Below are 14,784 nucleotides of genomic sequence, written 5' to 3' on the forward strand. Positions count from 1 at the left end.
CAGACTAGAAGACAGCTGGGAACAGAGACCAGGAGGCCCCTCTTTACGCAGAGGGCTTTGGGAGCATGGAACAAGACCGTGAAGCTCACACTAAGGCTTCCTTCAGGAAATGACTCGATGAGATCCTCAGGTCACTTAACTGGCCGCAGCCAGACAAGGTCAATAGGGAAACCCAACGGCCCGCTTACGTTTGTGACCTTCCTTACGTTCTTAATTGCACTTTAGTCCAAAGGCTCGATTCTTCCCAATAAGAACACGATTACCATGGCAGCACTCGTCTCAGCCCGAATGTGTCTGCTCCCACAGCACAGTGCGATCAAGCAGGACCACCACGACCCGAAAAGGGCCGTCTGACAGCTCCACAGTCCTCCGCCACAGTTCCCATTCAGACTGTCGTGGTTGGAAATGTAATATCCTCACTAGGAAACTTTTCGTCTTCCAGCCAGTCACTTTTGGCCACATTTATCTGCAAACACAGGAGTCTCTCTAGTAGTTGCACTGCAAACAACATTAAAATGCCCAAGGTAGCGAATTCTTCAGTGCTTAGCTATTTAGATATCATTCCAGATGCTAAATCAGCATGTACAATCACTCTAGCTCGCTTGAAATACATTTTTTTTTCTAAGAGACCACAAGTGATACCAGATTAAGTCCTATCAGATACTGCACCAAAAATGTAGATTCGGTATAGAGTATACAGTATGATGGAAATTATATACAGAGCGATACTGCAAATATTCACCCTTTTTAAAGAAAAACAGGATTGAGTGTTTAACTAGGAGCTGCATGATGCTGAGGTGCTTATAAACAATCCTGTCACACAAGAGAGGGCCTAATTGTCACAGGGAAGTCCATCAAGTAGCGCTGTATAATGCACTGCTTCTCACCACAAATGTACAGTACAGTGCCGGTGCTTTTCTATAGAAAGGGGGCTGCAGAAATCAGATCTGAAAGACTCGTGTTTTTAAATAGGCAAATTCAACATCTCGGCCTGCCATCAGTCTTTTCTCCCATTGATTCAGTCCCTTCCTATGGAGAGGCAGGCGAGGGGGTTTAAGCATCTGCAGTTTCAAGTTCTGCATTTCAGTCTGAAGCAGCCCTGGGGGGCGTCGGCAGCGGAGAGGAGTGTCGTCCGCCTCATCTTCCCGGGAGGAGCTCGTGCCCATTTCCCGGACCCCTGCAGGTGTGGCGGGGTTAAGGCTGAAGCCGGGCTCGGGCCTGTCCGTGACTCGCTGCGCTGCCGCTCTCTCATTAAGTGCGCGGCTAGACCTCTAGTGAGCTATTTTAAGGCTGCCCAACAGTATCGCTTTCAGAAATTGTTTCAGACTAATTTGATTCCATTTTCTTACCACCTCCTTTATTTCCATTCTCCTGAATGTACTGCAGAATAGCCCGCCTACAATTTCCATTCCTTTATGCAAAAAAACCAGAAACGAGTTAAAGAAATTTCTCCATAATCAAGCCCATTAATCATAAAAGGCTGTCAAATTTGACTTTGGGGACAATTTGTCAGCCTGCTTGCCCACTCTGCTTTTGTCACACGCGGCTCTTGTATTTTATAAGGATGATTGACACTCCAAATACCGGGAGTAGAATAGCTAGTTTACGCTAATATGCATAACTGGCGGTTTCATGAATAAGAATAAGGACGCACCGGCGAATCTGCCTTTTGAAAGCAGGCGCTTGCGTGTCGCGACGGCAAATAGATGTTATTACTGCTATAACAATATTTGTTTTCTTTCCCGAAATGGGCCTGCGAGCCGCTAAATCAAATTTGTTTAAGCTCGTTTGTACAGAGGAGAAGAAAAGGGCTTCGAGCCCGGCTGCTCTGTGGGCGCCTTGCCGCGGCCCGTCGGCGGCCTGTCGGAGACGCGGCTCAGGTGTCAATGAACATGCTCAAGCAGCTCGGACAGCGGGCTCTGCTCAGCGGCTCGGCTGGGCTCTCGTTGCGTTTCTTTTACCTTTCTGTTCATTATATATCACTATAAATGCCGGGGGGGTTTTCTCCCTCTTATTTTTCCCCCCACTGACGATACGGCTTTGGAGGAGAGGCGTGCGGGTGTGTAGCTATTAACGAAAAACACAGAAGAAAAGACGAGACGATCCCGAATTAGAAAAGGCCGGGTCTGCGTCAGTTGTTTGGCCTCTGCCGATGAAACACGCCGTGTCTGGTCAAGACGGGGAAAACGTGCAGTGAAACTTTCAATTCTCATATCAAACCGCGCTCTGCGGGGAGAGCAGGAGCGGTTTCTGAAGGGGGAGTGAATCAAATACAGGGCTCCACATGCAAAGCGTGTCATCACCATGTGCCCAACGGTGCCTGCATTTAGACCTAGGCTGATTTTTTTTTGTGTGTGTGTGTATGGGGCAATTCTGTTTTCGCTCTGTTTTGCACTCCCACCCCAGCGCATGATGTTATTCCACACAGGAGAGCGAGGAGGGAGCTCATCAAGAGCCGGGCTCGCCGGGAAAGGGAGGCGCTGCCGCTCACTCCCTGCCGCTTCTCCAGGCGGGGGCTCTGATTGCTGAGAGGAGCCGAGGAACTTCCGAGCCGAGTAATTTTCAGGCGGCGGAGGAAAAAGACAAGAGCGCGGATCTTGGGGGAGCCGGCGCTTCATTTTAATAAAGCTCGCAACGGGGTGTGCGTCGAGCCTCCCCCCTCGACTGCAGCACCTTAAATTAAACCCATTACTTTTCCTTATTAAAACGCGGGCGAACTCTGACTTCTGCTCCTGATTGGCTGCCAGGATCCCAATCATGTACCCAATCAATACAGTCCCTCTTTCTAAAGAGCCCAGGTAATTGGAGAATGGGAACGCGCAACTGAACCCTGAACTCCGATGCATTACACGGCTGATATGAAGATAGATTGCCTGATTTAGTGTAAACATATGCTCCAATTCCAGCCATCAGCGCCACTTTCTCCATCGTAATTTGTATTGATTTTCGGCCATCTTCGCATTCTGCTGAACGTGTGATTAGACGGGGAAAGATAATGTAGTTCACTTGAAAGTGTGTGTGAGAGGGAGCGTGTGAGTCTTTTTTTTTTTCGTGCTCTGCTACCGAGGTGATTACATAGTCTACTCGAGTCTACGGTTACAAATGGAATACCATGAGCCTGGGAAAGCAAGACGGGCGGCCAGGATGCTGGCAAATGCGATTTCTATTGACACACCAAACATAACCACAGAGAGCTGGGGAAAAACTCGGCAGCAAAGAGGGAGCTCTGCGTCTGCTAGATCAGACTCGCAGGTCACCTGGAGCAGAAAGGCCGCGTGATGAAAGATAGAAAAGCCGTCTCTAAAGCATTAAAACAACTAAATCATAAACCCATTCCAACACTCACAAGTGGTCCGCTCTGCAGACCTCTCGTTCTTAAAGGCTGGTGGAGGGTCCTGCAGTTGCACCGCATCAGTTCATTTTTGAAACATGATGTTAGCTGCCTTCTTCAACTGTTTCCTTGCCCCGCAGAGGGAGAACGCTCCCGGGGCCGAGTGTCTGGGGTGTTGGATGAGCCGTACTACAGCGCCTCCAAAGAAGATCGCGCTTCTCTCGCGCAAGGAGACGAGACGAGGACCCCCCCGGGTGCTGCTCCGACTCCAGCACCCAGCGGGAGCTTGGAAACACACAGTCAAGCCGACGGGATCCAGCACACCGAACGTACAGTATGAACAAGCAAGCGCACGGCAGCACACCCCCCTCAGAACACCAGGGCTCCGTCACAGGGGTGCGATCAGGGCTCCGGCCCCCTCTCTCCCTGCAGCAGGGGAGCATGCCGACACTGTGCTCTGCAGACTGGGGTATCAAGGGCTCCTAGAAAGGAGAAGTAGCCCAGCCTTTGTGACCACCTTCAGATGGCTTCTCTGCATCATTTTTGTCCCCCTATGAATTAACTGGGGCGGAGCGGTGGCTCTGTGGCTCAGGATCTGCACCTGTGGCTGGAAGGTTGCTGGTTCGTATTCTGCGGCCGGCAGAGGAATCCTACTCCTCTGGGCCCCTGAGCAAGGTCCTTCACCCCAACTGCTCCAGGGGCGCCGTACAATGGCTGACCCTGCGCTCTGACCCCAAGCTTCTCTCCCTGTCTGTGTGTCTGTGTCTCCTTGGAGAAAAGCTGGGGTGTGTGAAAAGACAAATTGCTAATGCAAGAAATTGTATAGGGCTAATAAAGAAACATTAACATTAACTGCAGGCTGGCCCAGTGGCACAGCAGTTAGCATCTCTGCCCCACAACACCAGGGACCTGGGGCACTATCTGTGTGGAGTTTGTATGTTCTCCACACATTTGCCTGGGTTTCCCCCAAGTGCTCTGACACTGTGTTCAAAGAAACCCTGGCAGGTTAACTGGCTTCCTGAGGGGTGTGAGAGTGTGCATGTCTGTGTGGGCCCGGCAACGCACTGGCGTACTGTCCAGGGTGTATCCTGTCTTGCTGGGATGCCCTGTATTGCATAAAGTGATTAGAAAATAGATGCTCCTAACCATAGCCTGGACACCAGGCTTCAGTAATTCCAGGAAGGTACTGTGTATTTATGTTAACACACCTGTCACTTCAGGCAGCTGGTAAGGAGTCTTAGGGAACCATAATCTCACCATATCTCACTTTATAAAGAAGTGGATGTTCACCACCCACCACCTGGGAATCCCAGTGTCCTCTACCCACCCACAGCAGACACCCTGCTGCCCAGCTCCAGCCACCCCGAGCCACGCCCTCAAGCCCTGCGTTTCAGGTGCCATCGGAAATCCCCACAGAAGATTTCACACAGCGCACACGGGCGATTACCCCCGCCCCTGCAGGAGGTGCTTTATCCCCTCATCGTTTTCATGTTCTGATTCTAATTCTCAAACACCTAGCCATCTTCATCTTGAGTATTTTTTTCCCCTGAAATTCCGAGTCTTGCATATTTGAAATAAAGAATATATTTGACTGCTTCAGTTGGTGACAGGTACAGTACTCCGTCCGCGACAAATTAAAAACAGTTTTAAAAAAAGAATCACGATGTTTCTTGGGTGTGAGGTCACACCTGAAGAAGGCTCTGTAGGGGTTTCTCCGATCTCTTTTTTTTTCCGCGTGGAACAGCACCTTACTGTGCGCGCTCCTTTGCGGCCGGCGCGCGCTGACGTCCCCTAGTTGACAGACGCCTGTGTGTCCGCACGAGCCCCCGCGCAGGAGAGACGAGCGCGCCGCATCGATCCACCCCTGGCGCGCGCATGCACGCGCCCGCCCGCCCGCCCGTCCGCACGCGCGCACACGCAGAAAATTAAAAATTTCAAAGCCAGGAGCCCCATCGATCACCCGGCCCTGCCACCCACCTCACTCCGAAAATCAATGCTCATAGAAATTTCATGAACTTTAAACTGTGACTGACGGCTAGAGCTGACCGAGACAAAGTGCGCCGTCTCTTTTAAAGTGGGACCCAGAAGGGCAGATAAAGAATCGCCGCCTCGCTCGGATGCAGCCCCATGTCATCAGCACGCTGTCTTGCAGCGCCGTGTTATGACATTAGGAATACCGACTACGTGAGCCGCAATGACCTGCTTTTACCCCTTCTGCACTGACGCAGAGAGAAAGCACTGCTATCCACCAAATATCTCAAAGACTATCATTTTTATCATTGGTATTAATGAGGAGATTTAAGTGTTTGAGTTTCTTTGCTGATTCGTTTTTAAATTCATTATGCCGAGGGACACAATCTCCTTACTGATGCACTGTGCAAGCTGTTCTTCTAGAACAGTTATTGACTGCACTGAATGCTCGGCATAGAGGATCTAGTACTGTTTACAGTCAGCAACATGCGAGTCGGAGACCTTCATAAAGAAAACTGGGATCCCCACTATTAAAATGAAAATCATTTTATGAAAAATAAATAATTTAAAATCCAAAAATATGATCAAATATTAAGCCTGATATGAGCTTCAGCAACCAATCTCACTATGCAGTAACAGATGTTCTCTTTCAGTATAACCCTTATATGAGACGGGCCTCTTTCTAATATACCGAGATAAAATATGCATTACACTTCTGAACTCTGCCACTGAACAGTCCCTTTCACTTCTTTAAAAGATATTTTGGAACTTAATGCAAAATAAAAACAAAGCGATACTTAATGATAACATTAATTTATAAAAATATTTTGTAAATTCCCCAAGCTGATATAAATGACGCATTCTGAGGAACACCTACTATCAACTACTCCGCAGTATTTATATAAATCGTGCTGCGCTAAAGCACCGGACTCTAATAAGGCTGTTCTTAAACGCTGCACTCCTCCTGGCAGACGTAGTACCCTTCTCTTCGACAGGAAAGTTGTCAGGCTTTGCTGAAGAGATGAGTGCTTTGATGAAGCTGTTTCTTGCAACTTGCTGCACGCAGAAAGTGGCACTGCCTGCTTTAATAGAGGCATCTGTCGGGAGGTAAGGGGCTCGGCGAAGACGCTTGGGGCCACAGCACGCAATACTCCCACGGTGGGGTCATCACTTGAAGCGCATGTCCTAGATTTGTCACTCAGCTTAATCAAGACGCAACAGATACAATTAACGGGGAAATAAATAACATGAATGGCTGCATTACACATCCCAGTGCAGCTGAGGAGGGCTCTAATCAAGGGATTCCATTATCCCAAGCCTCTGCTGAGAAAGGGAAGGCAACCAAGGCACAATATCGACGGTTATTATTTCACATCGCTGGCTGAAGTACCTGCCTCACCCTGGCACCATTATCAGGGTCTTGAACCACGCGTATGCAGATTACCAGGTCACGGGGCACTGGAACTACGAGAACGTACATTTCACTGAGGGCTTCCTTACATGTCATTTAGGTACATTTTGGGAAGTATATGGGACAAAATCAAAATCAATGGCCTAAAGCAAGGCTTGCCCACAATTCGATCTGACTCTAAACAGGTGTGAAAGCACGGCTGTGTACCCCTCTGTCTGTGTGGGTCTGCAGTGACTGCTCCCACCAAAAACTAATCCATTTCAATCGGAACGATTTACTTTAGGATACAGCTGCTACAGTGACATTCAATGAGATCATTAAAATATGTTTTTGCATGTCCTCAAGATAGACGATGTACAGTACTACAAGATACTCTACATAATTTATGTAACTTTCTCCATTTACATAAAGTAAAACACCAAACTGATCTACATTTTATATACATACAGTATGTGAAGAGAAATGTAGAGATTCAAAACCCTGTGATCCAGATCAACATGTAGGGTGTATATATGGAGGTACATGGCTATTTATTAAAAATACTAACAATAATAATAATTCCTTACACTTATATAGTGCTATTCTGGACACTCTACTCAAAGTGCTTTACGGGTCATGGGGATCCCCTCCACCACCACCAGTGTGCAGCCCCACCTGGATGATGCCATAGTGCACCAGTACACTCACCACACACCAGCTCTCAGTGGGGAGGAGAGCAGAATGATGAAGCCAGTTCAGAGATGGGTAAAGGCCAGGGGGAAATTTGGCCAGGACACCAGGGTAACACCCCAACTCTTTTCGAGAAACACCCTGGGATGTTTAATGCCTACAGAGAGTCGGGACCTCAGTTTTATGTCTCATCAGAAGGACGATGCCTTCTTACGGTATAGTATCCCCGTCACTATACTGGGGCATTAGGACCCACACAGACAGCAGGATCTATTTATTGAGGGACAGGAAAAGAGCCTTGATTTTTCCCAGATTTTCGTCATGGGAATGCATTTCAGGAAAAAACTGTGAGCTTCCAGTTTCAAAGTTATCAGAAAGCCACCTGTTCTCAGAGCCTAGCCTGGGACGGACTACAGCTCGGACAAGATGCCAGTCCATCATGGGGGGCACGCAAGAGCACGAATGAACCTAGACAGCAATGTGTTTGGGAATGAGGAGAAAAGTAAAAGATGGACATGGACCCGGGAAACATGCAGACTCCACACAGAAGGCACCACTGCCCACAGTGAAACCCGTGGGCCCAGGAGCTGTGAGTCAGCCACGCCACTGTGCCACCTTTAACACAAGTCAAACATCCTTAATTCAGGTAATACAGGAGCATGCAAAAGGTCACAAACAGGTCATCCTGTCAGTCTTCATAAATAAATTGCCAATTATATTTCCAAAGAACCTCATCAAACTAGAGAGTATACTGAAGGAGCTGCACCACTGGCGTCGACAGCGTGAGGTCTGCCGGTTTGCCTTATGTGCTGCGATAGAAGAGGCTGCCATTCTCAAGCAAGAACACAGCCTTCCCCACTTCCACCCCGAGTGGTGTGGAGCACGAAGTGTCAATGTATTTACAGTGAGCCTAGCTTTACCATGCTTTCATTTCACATTTTCACAAGACACAGTCCGAGCCTTATCACGCCTACAGTAACTGCTGCCATTATTTTCTATGCTGCAGCTGATCTTTTTGGAAATTATTATTAAGCTTTTAAGGGGCCTGATTCGCCACAGTCCTCCGACTGTTTTGTGTTAACTAGCTAAATTACAGAATCAGATACTTGTTAGTGAAGTGCAGATTACGAGAACATTCCTGCTCATTCCCATCCCCTGTTTGGTGAAAACAGCTGCTCTGTGTTGCATCAACAAAATATTAAGCTCCTCTCCAGGTCTTTACTCCACCCTCTCTCCCATGTAATTCTGTCTTTAAAGTTCAGCACATCTGCAACCACAGTCACTTCAAGCCGTTTCCAAGACATCTGGAGCCTACAGTCCCATCGGACATGTCGCTCTTAAAGCAGAAAAGACACCACTGGCTCCTTCATCTGAAGATTCAGTATTCAATCTACTACACACGAGCAATCCTAAGGTTATGGTCTTTAATTCCAGGACTGAGTAATAAATTCAGTGTCTGACAGAATCATGGCGTACTCACGCTGGCCTGCACTCTGCAAGGCCGGCTACTCCCTCATTGTTTTCCTCCCTAATAACTTCCCTAGCAATCATGTTATTTGCCACCATGACACTTCACTGGAATTCTGTTCTTTTCCCCCCGAACATCTGAATCACCGCTAACAAATTCCAAAAGCCAATGATGCAACAAACTCAAGTCATTCAAGCCGGGTAGCACCCATGGATTTGAGATTTGACCATGTCGTGCCCATTGATAAACAGCAATGATAAGGCACCCACACAGAACACACAGTATGGTGAATCTAGATCCACCGAAGGCTTGGAGCGTGGAATACTGTACCACTGTACTGCATACTGATACACTGGCTTCCTTCAGGAATGGCTGGATGAGATCCTTGATTCAGTGACTACTAATAAATATGGCCTTTTCCCATCCTAATCTTTCATCATGCTCTTACAGTATTTGGACTGTGCCCTGGGGCGGTGCTGGCACTGAACAGGCACTTCCCCTAAAATACAAAGGCGTTGCAAGGAAGGTAATCAGATTGCATGCTCCGGATTTGTCCGCCAATCACACTTTTCAGTCATTTCGACTCTTCGTTGCATTGCCAAAGTCAGACTGCCCAAAGCTCAATTTCCGCCTCAGCCAGTGTCTGCACTCCGTGTGAAAGACCACGCGCTGCCCAAGGATCAGAAGAGCAGGGTGAGCTGCAGCACATCCAATCACAGCAGACCCACAGCAAGCGCCTGCTCCAGCCTACCCACAGCTCTGTGGAGAAGCACCAGTCATACCCGTACAATATTAAAGTAATGATACAAACCAACTAAAGCATTCCTTACTATAGGCAATAATGATGATGATGGTGGTGGTGAAGAGCAGAGCAGTCTGCAGTCCCTGATGCTATCAGACAGACTTGAGGCTTGTAAAACGAAGATCAATGTGGCAACAAGGCTGAGGGATCAATGGCGGCTGAATTATTGCAGCACTCTGCCACTGATTTTCGAAGAGCTGTGTTTTCCCAGGAAAGTCAATACCTCCCGGCTCCTCTCATTAATTTGTCCATAAATTTCAACAGCAGCAGCAGCAGCAGCAGGAGGAACAACCTGGGCAAGAGAAGGAGCCAGACGGAGCAGGGCAGGGACAGAGCCAGGCTGCGCCCCACACTAGACAGGCTTTCACACACTCGCTGTCACCTTCCCTGGGCTGGTACCGCGAAGGCCGCTGCTGCCAGAGAAATGCACATCTTTACACAAAGAGCTGTGGGAGTGTGCAACAGGCGTGGCTTCCTGTAATTTACCCTGCCTTCCTTCAAGGAACAGCTGGATGAGATCCTTGGATCAATTAGCTTCTAATGACCAAACAGGCTAGATGGGCAGAATGGCCTGTCATTCGTAACCTTTCTCTCTATTCTTATGTTCAAAAATGTCCGTAATAGACACAGAGTAGGCAAGCTGCTTTCCAGTGTCTTGTTACACCTCTTTTGATCTTATCACTGGAGAATGGTGCGCGTTAAAAATTTAAAGAGTTTCATTTGAATGCTTTAATCTCCTCTACCCTGGATTGCGACACGGTGTCCTGAGAACCGACGATAGTTAAATGCGTAATGCTATTGCCTCCTATAATGTCCCTCATGTAAACAGCATGATTGTATCCGATGCTTTTTTTTCCTGATGAATAATACAAAGCCTGGATATTTAGTCATGAAAAAGCCCTGTGTGTAGCTTCACTGGGCCGTGCTGCACGCTGCAGTAAGTACAGTGAAGAACTGCAGCATGAATACCTGCTGCATTGTCTTCATGTGTGCTGTGGCCTTGATTCTGGGAAAGGGGAAATGGTCTTGGGAGAAATTAATGTCCATGCTTGCTCACATTTTAGGGGTCACACAGGACAGTCCTGAAACAAAGGAGGACAGCTGAACAGAAACAGAGCCACTGGTTAGCAATGAACAAGCTAACAATAGCAATAATGATAATAATTTGTGCTGAGCTAACTGTCAAAAAGCTATTTCATTATTTTTCTTTAAAAAGCTATTTCATTATTTTGTTTGTTTAGATTTAGACAAAAGGGCCCAAATTATTTAATGTTCTTTAAACCTCAGAGCATATCCATAACTTGCAAGTTAAATGACTGATTATACAACAAGTGTCATACCGATTTCTGTTGACTACAGCCACTCATACAACAGCTCTACTCTTGACTGTTTAAGATGTTTGTCTTCCCCTGCACTGAAGCACAGGGTTGGGTGTATGTTCAAGGCTTAAAAGATATTCGTGCAAATATCTGATTTTTAAAACAGAACAAAAACATGAACATGTAAAAATGTACAGGAGCCTGTTCGCATTCCACAATAGCAGCCAGAGAATCAGACCTACAGGGATGAAAATAATGGATGTGCTGAATATACATGTGTCTGAATAAAGCCACGCTTTTTAAGAGAAAAATGGCGAGATAAACCTTCAGTTTAACAGAAAGCCTTAACAAAATCTTTTCTTTTATGTTGAACACAGTGACATTTTGTTATCATGCTAAACACTCCTCCCCCTGACCTTTCTGCGGTTTCAAAGGTCTCTATATTATTCAGTAATAAAGTCAGGCAAAGAAAAGACTGATTTACCAAGACGATACTACGGCCTGCACAGTGGTGTGTAGGAAGAGGTTGGCAAGACTCTGATTATCTACTGATAGCAAGTTCTAAATCCAAGGCTCCAGGCCGACGTGCACAGCACTACGTTTAACTGTTTGTACAAAATGGATCAACTCAACCACTGGCCTGCACGTTTCAGTCTGAGCGTTTTTCCATCGCTCCGATTAATAAAAGCGGTATTTTAGTGTGTGCGTGTTTAATAAAGGTGCCCCAGGGCAAAGGTCATCGGTTCTTGCCGACTGACAAACGGGCACTGTTCTGCAGTCTGAGCCCTGAGAGCTGAGGTCAGCTGCTACCAGCTCCAGACTCAGGCCCAGCTGCTGCAGGTGCTGATCCAAGCCTGCGCCATGTTCTGTTTGCACACGGGGGTCGAGTTTCAGAGGATCTGCCTGCTTGGAAGGAAACGCTTGCAGAGAGAGAAAATCGCAGACCTGTTCACCCTCAAACATCTGCCACAGGCCTGAAACACTCACTTGACATAAACTGCTATCAGCAGATTCAAGGAGCTGTTTAACTACAGTATATACTGTAAAAAAGTAAGTAACCTGTGCTTTACACAGTATGTAGCCTGTAGCCTGTAGCCTGTAGCCTGGTAGGTGACAGGTACAGTAGGTGTTTTTTTCTGAATCACTGATTTGGACTCACCATTGCTAGTACAGTATTTCCACAATACGAATTTGCCTGATGGATTCAACCTGGATCTCCATCCAGAAGGTCTTTTTTAAGAAGGCAGATAAAGTGAATTGGCCTCATCACTCTGCTCTCCTCCCCACTGAGAGCTGGTGTGTGGGGAGTGTACTGGAGCATCATCCAGGTGGGGCTGCACACTGGTGGTGGTGGAGGGGAGTCCCCATTACCTGCTTTGAGTGGAGTGTCCAGAAACGTGCTACATAAGTGTAAGGAATTATTATTATGATTATTATTATGATTATTATTATGATTATTAAAGTGTCTTACAAAAGTATTCACCTGCTGTGAGGTATTCTTGTGATGTGTTGCAAAACAAACGATATAGCCTTTTTAAAAAAAAAATTGAATATCATTAAACAAAACCTGAATTCTCAAACTGATAACTTTCATAGGTGAAAGAAGCTAAACGATAGCAAAAACTGCATAGGAAACTAAATATATACTGTGTATTTATACTGTGTATGTGCGCTGCAGCTCTGAAACGAATTACCACTTACAGTATTTAGAAGTTAAATTGTGAGATTACTGTTTACAGTTGTTTCAGGTTGCGTTTTTGGTGTTTGAGCATAGAAACATCAACTGCAATGGAACAGAAGCTTTCGAGGGAAACGCCAGTTCCCGTTTGAAAAGGTTTTTAAAAAATTAAAGAATCTGTGAATACGTACGGTATCAATTTGTAACCCATCTTGAGCAAATTTGGCCTGACAAGGATTGTAAGAATAAGTTGTGGGGGTTTTAAGAGCTGCTTGCACAATCGCCGTGGATGCATAAAAATATCTTTGAAGTCTCAGCCTGATACAGTTAAATTAAATTAATTATTCATTGCAACCATATGGTGAATCGCTCTGAATCAGCGCAGTGCTACACCTCATTCCGGTGTTCCTTTACACACCTCCGTTTGTCCAATTACTGTACCAGACCCTTTTCATGAGGTTTCCTCATATTACTGAGTTACATTTTTAAAAACTGTACAGAGGTTTGGGAAACACACTCCGTAAGGACCATAATAATTCCAAAGGATTTAAAAAAAAATCCACACGCACCTACAAAACTAAAAAACTGGGTTCGATTAGCGCTGACGGTAGAATTGTGAATTAAATGTTCATTTGAAATTCAGACCTTTGTATGGATTTGTGTGGTCCAGCATTTATTGGCCCTTATTTATTTTTTTACTAGTCTACCAATGCCGGTTCCTCCATGCTTTTAAAAATTCATTTCTGAAGTTAGTTTCCTCTTGCAATCCAACCAGTGAACCGATCAGCTACAAACCACCGCAACGTGGAAAATGGCGGGGTTCTACCAGACGCGGAAATCAATAAGCAGCGAGCGTCCTGGAGCTGCGCTTTCAGCAGCGACGGATCAGAAGGCTGCTTGTCGACAGGACCGCCCCGGAGCCCGGCTGTGTTACCTGTGTACACGAAGCGCCCAGGTGCTCCCTTGCAGAACTGCTTGGACTTGTACGAGAGCGTCACCTCCACCACGCCAGGGATGTGTCGCGGCGGAGTCTGAACTCGGATCGCGTGGGGTGTGATGAGCTGCAAAACAAACAAAAAAACACCCGGAACACGTCAGGAATCAATCAATCAATCAATCAATCAATCAATCAATCAATCAATCAATCAATCAATCAATCGGTGTTTTCATTCTCTTCCTTCGGGCGCCGTTGTTCCCTCTCCTGCCTATCCCTTCACCTGTCCGCTCGGATCAATGATCCTTTCCTTTCATTTCATAACAGTGAAACACAAACCAGTAGAAACTAGAGTGGAGGAGCATTTAAATCTGAGAACAGGTGACACTCCTTCACCCAAGGGGCTAGGGTGTGGAACAGGCTGCAGGAGCATGGCACCTCCATGGTGTTGAAGCCAGTATGACAGCTTCTTTCAAGAAACAGCTGGATGAGAGCCTTGGATCAACTAACTACTAACTACCTAGATGGGCTCAAACAAGTGGTAATCTAAGACAAACTGAAGAATGCAAAGCAAGGGTCACAGACCAAGAGACTGCGATTTTTACATTCACAGTAGAGATGCTCTGTCCCTGTGAGTGGACAGTGTGAGTGGCAAGGCACAGCCCAACAGTGGAGTCAATGGTAAGTACACAAGCCCTCTCAGTGACTGTGGAGATTTGCACAATTCATTGTCCAGTTTCTCTCCTGGGGTGATTTAAAGACTGAGGGATGGGGATCTCATGCAAGCTGGTCTGGAGGTGAGATTTATAACACTGATCAGAATCTGCTGTCTGCTGATCTGCTGATCTGCCCAGACATGGGTCATGGGTCATGGGTGGCGCGCAGTGAGGTGAACCAGCACAAATTCCAGCTTTGCTCCCCAGCTCACGAGACGGCAGAGACAGAGCAGAAGGAACAGCACCACCTAGGTAGGTGCAGCCCGTGATGCTTCTGTAACGCAACGGGGGCTCAGGCGGGCGCCCTTGCCGCATTAGGTCGGCCCCATCCTGACTGAGGCTCGAACCCGGGACTCCCGCGTCTCTCTGCAGCGACCCAGCCCCGTGAGCTAAAGAGAGATCTCTCCACAGCCCAGTAGCTGTGGTCCTGCTATCACAGGGAAGGGCGGTGACGTCACCGCTCTGGTACGCCGGCTCTTACACAG

The 14,784-nt window shown here is 47.0% G+C and overlaps 1 protein-coding gene across 5 annotated transcripts in view; it reads right to left on the reverse strand.

The window, feature by feature from the left end:
- Positions 1 to 14,784, reverse strand: part of LOC148679015 (transcription factor COE3) — a 165,711-nt gene that overhangs the window by 33,426 nt on the left and 117,501 nt on the right. For all 5 annotated transcript variants that reach the window (XM_088638499.1, XM_088638525.1, XM_088638492.1 and 2 more), the window contains one exon: positions 13,584 to 13,710. In XM_088638499.1, the coding sequence (XP_088494625.1) occupies positions 13,584 to 13,710 (127 nt within the window). The remainder of the gene's footprint in view (positions 1 to 13,583; positions 13,711 to 14,784) is intronic.

This window comes from Lepisosteus platostomus, chromosome 1 (assembly GCF_059453375.1).
Source record: "Lepisosteus platostomus isolate fLepPlt1 chromosome 1, fLepPlt1.hap1, whole genome shotgun sequence".
Lineage (NCBI taxonomy): Eukaryota > Metazoa > Chordata > Actinopteri > Semionotiformes > Lepisosteidae > Lepisosteus > Lepisosteus platostomus.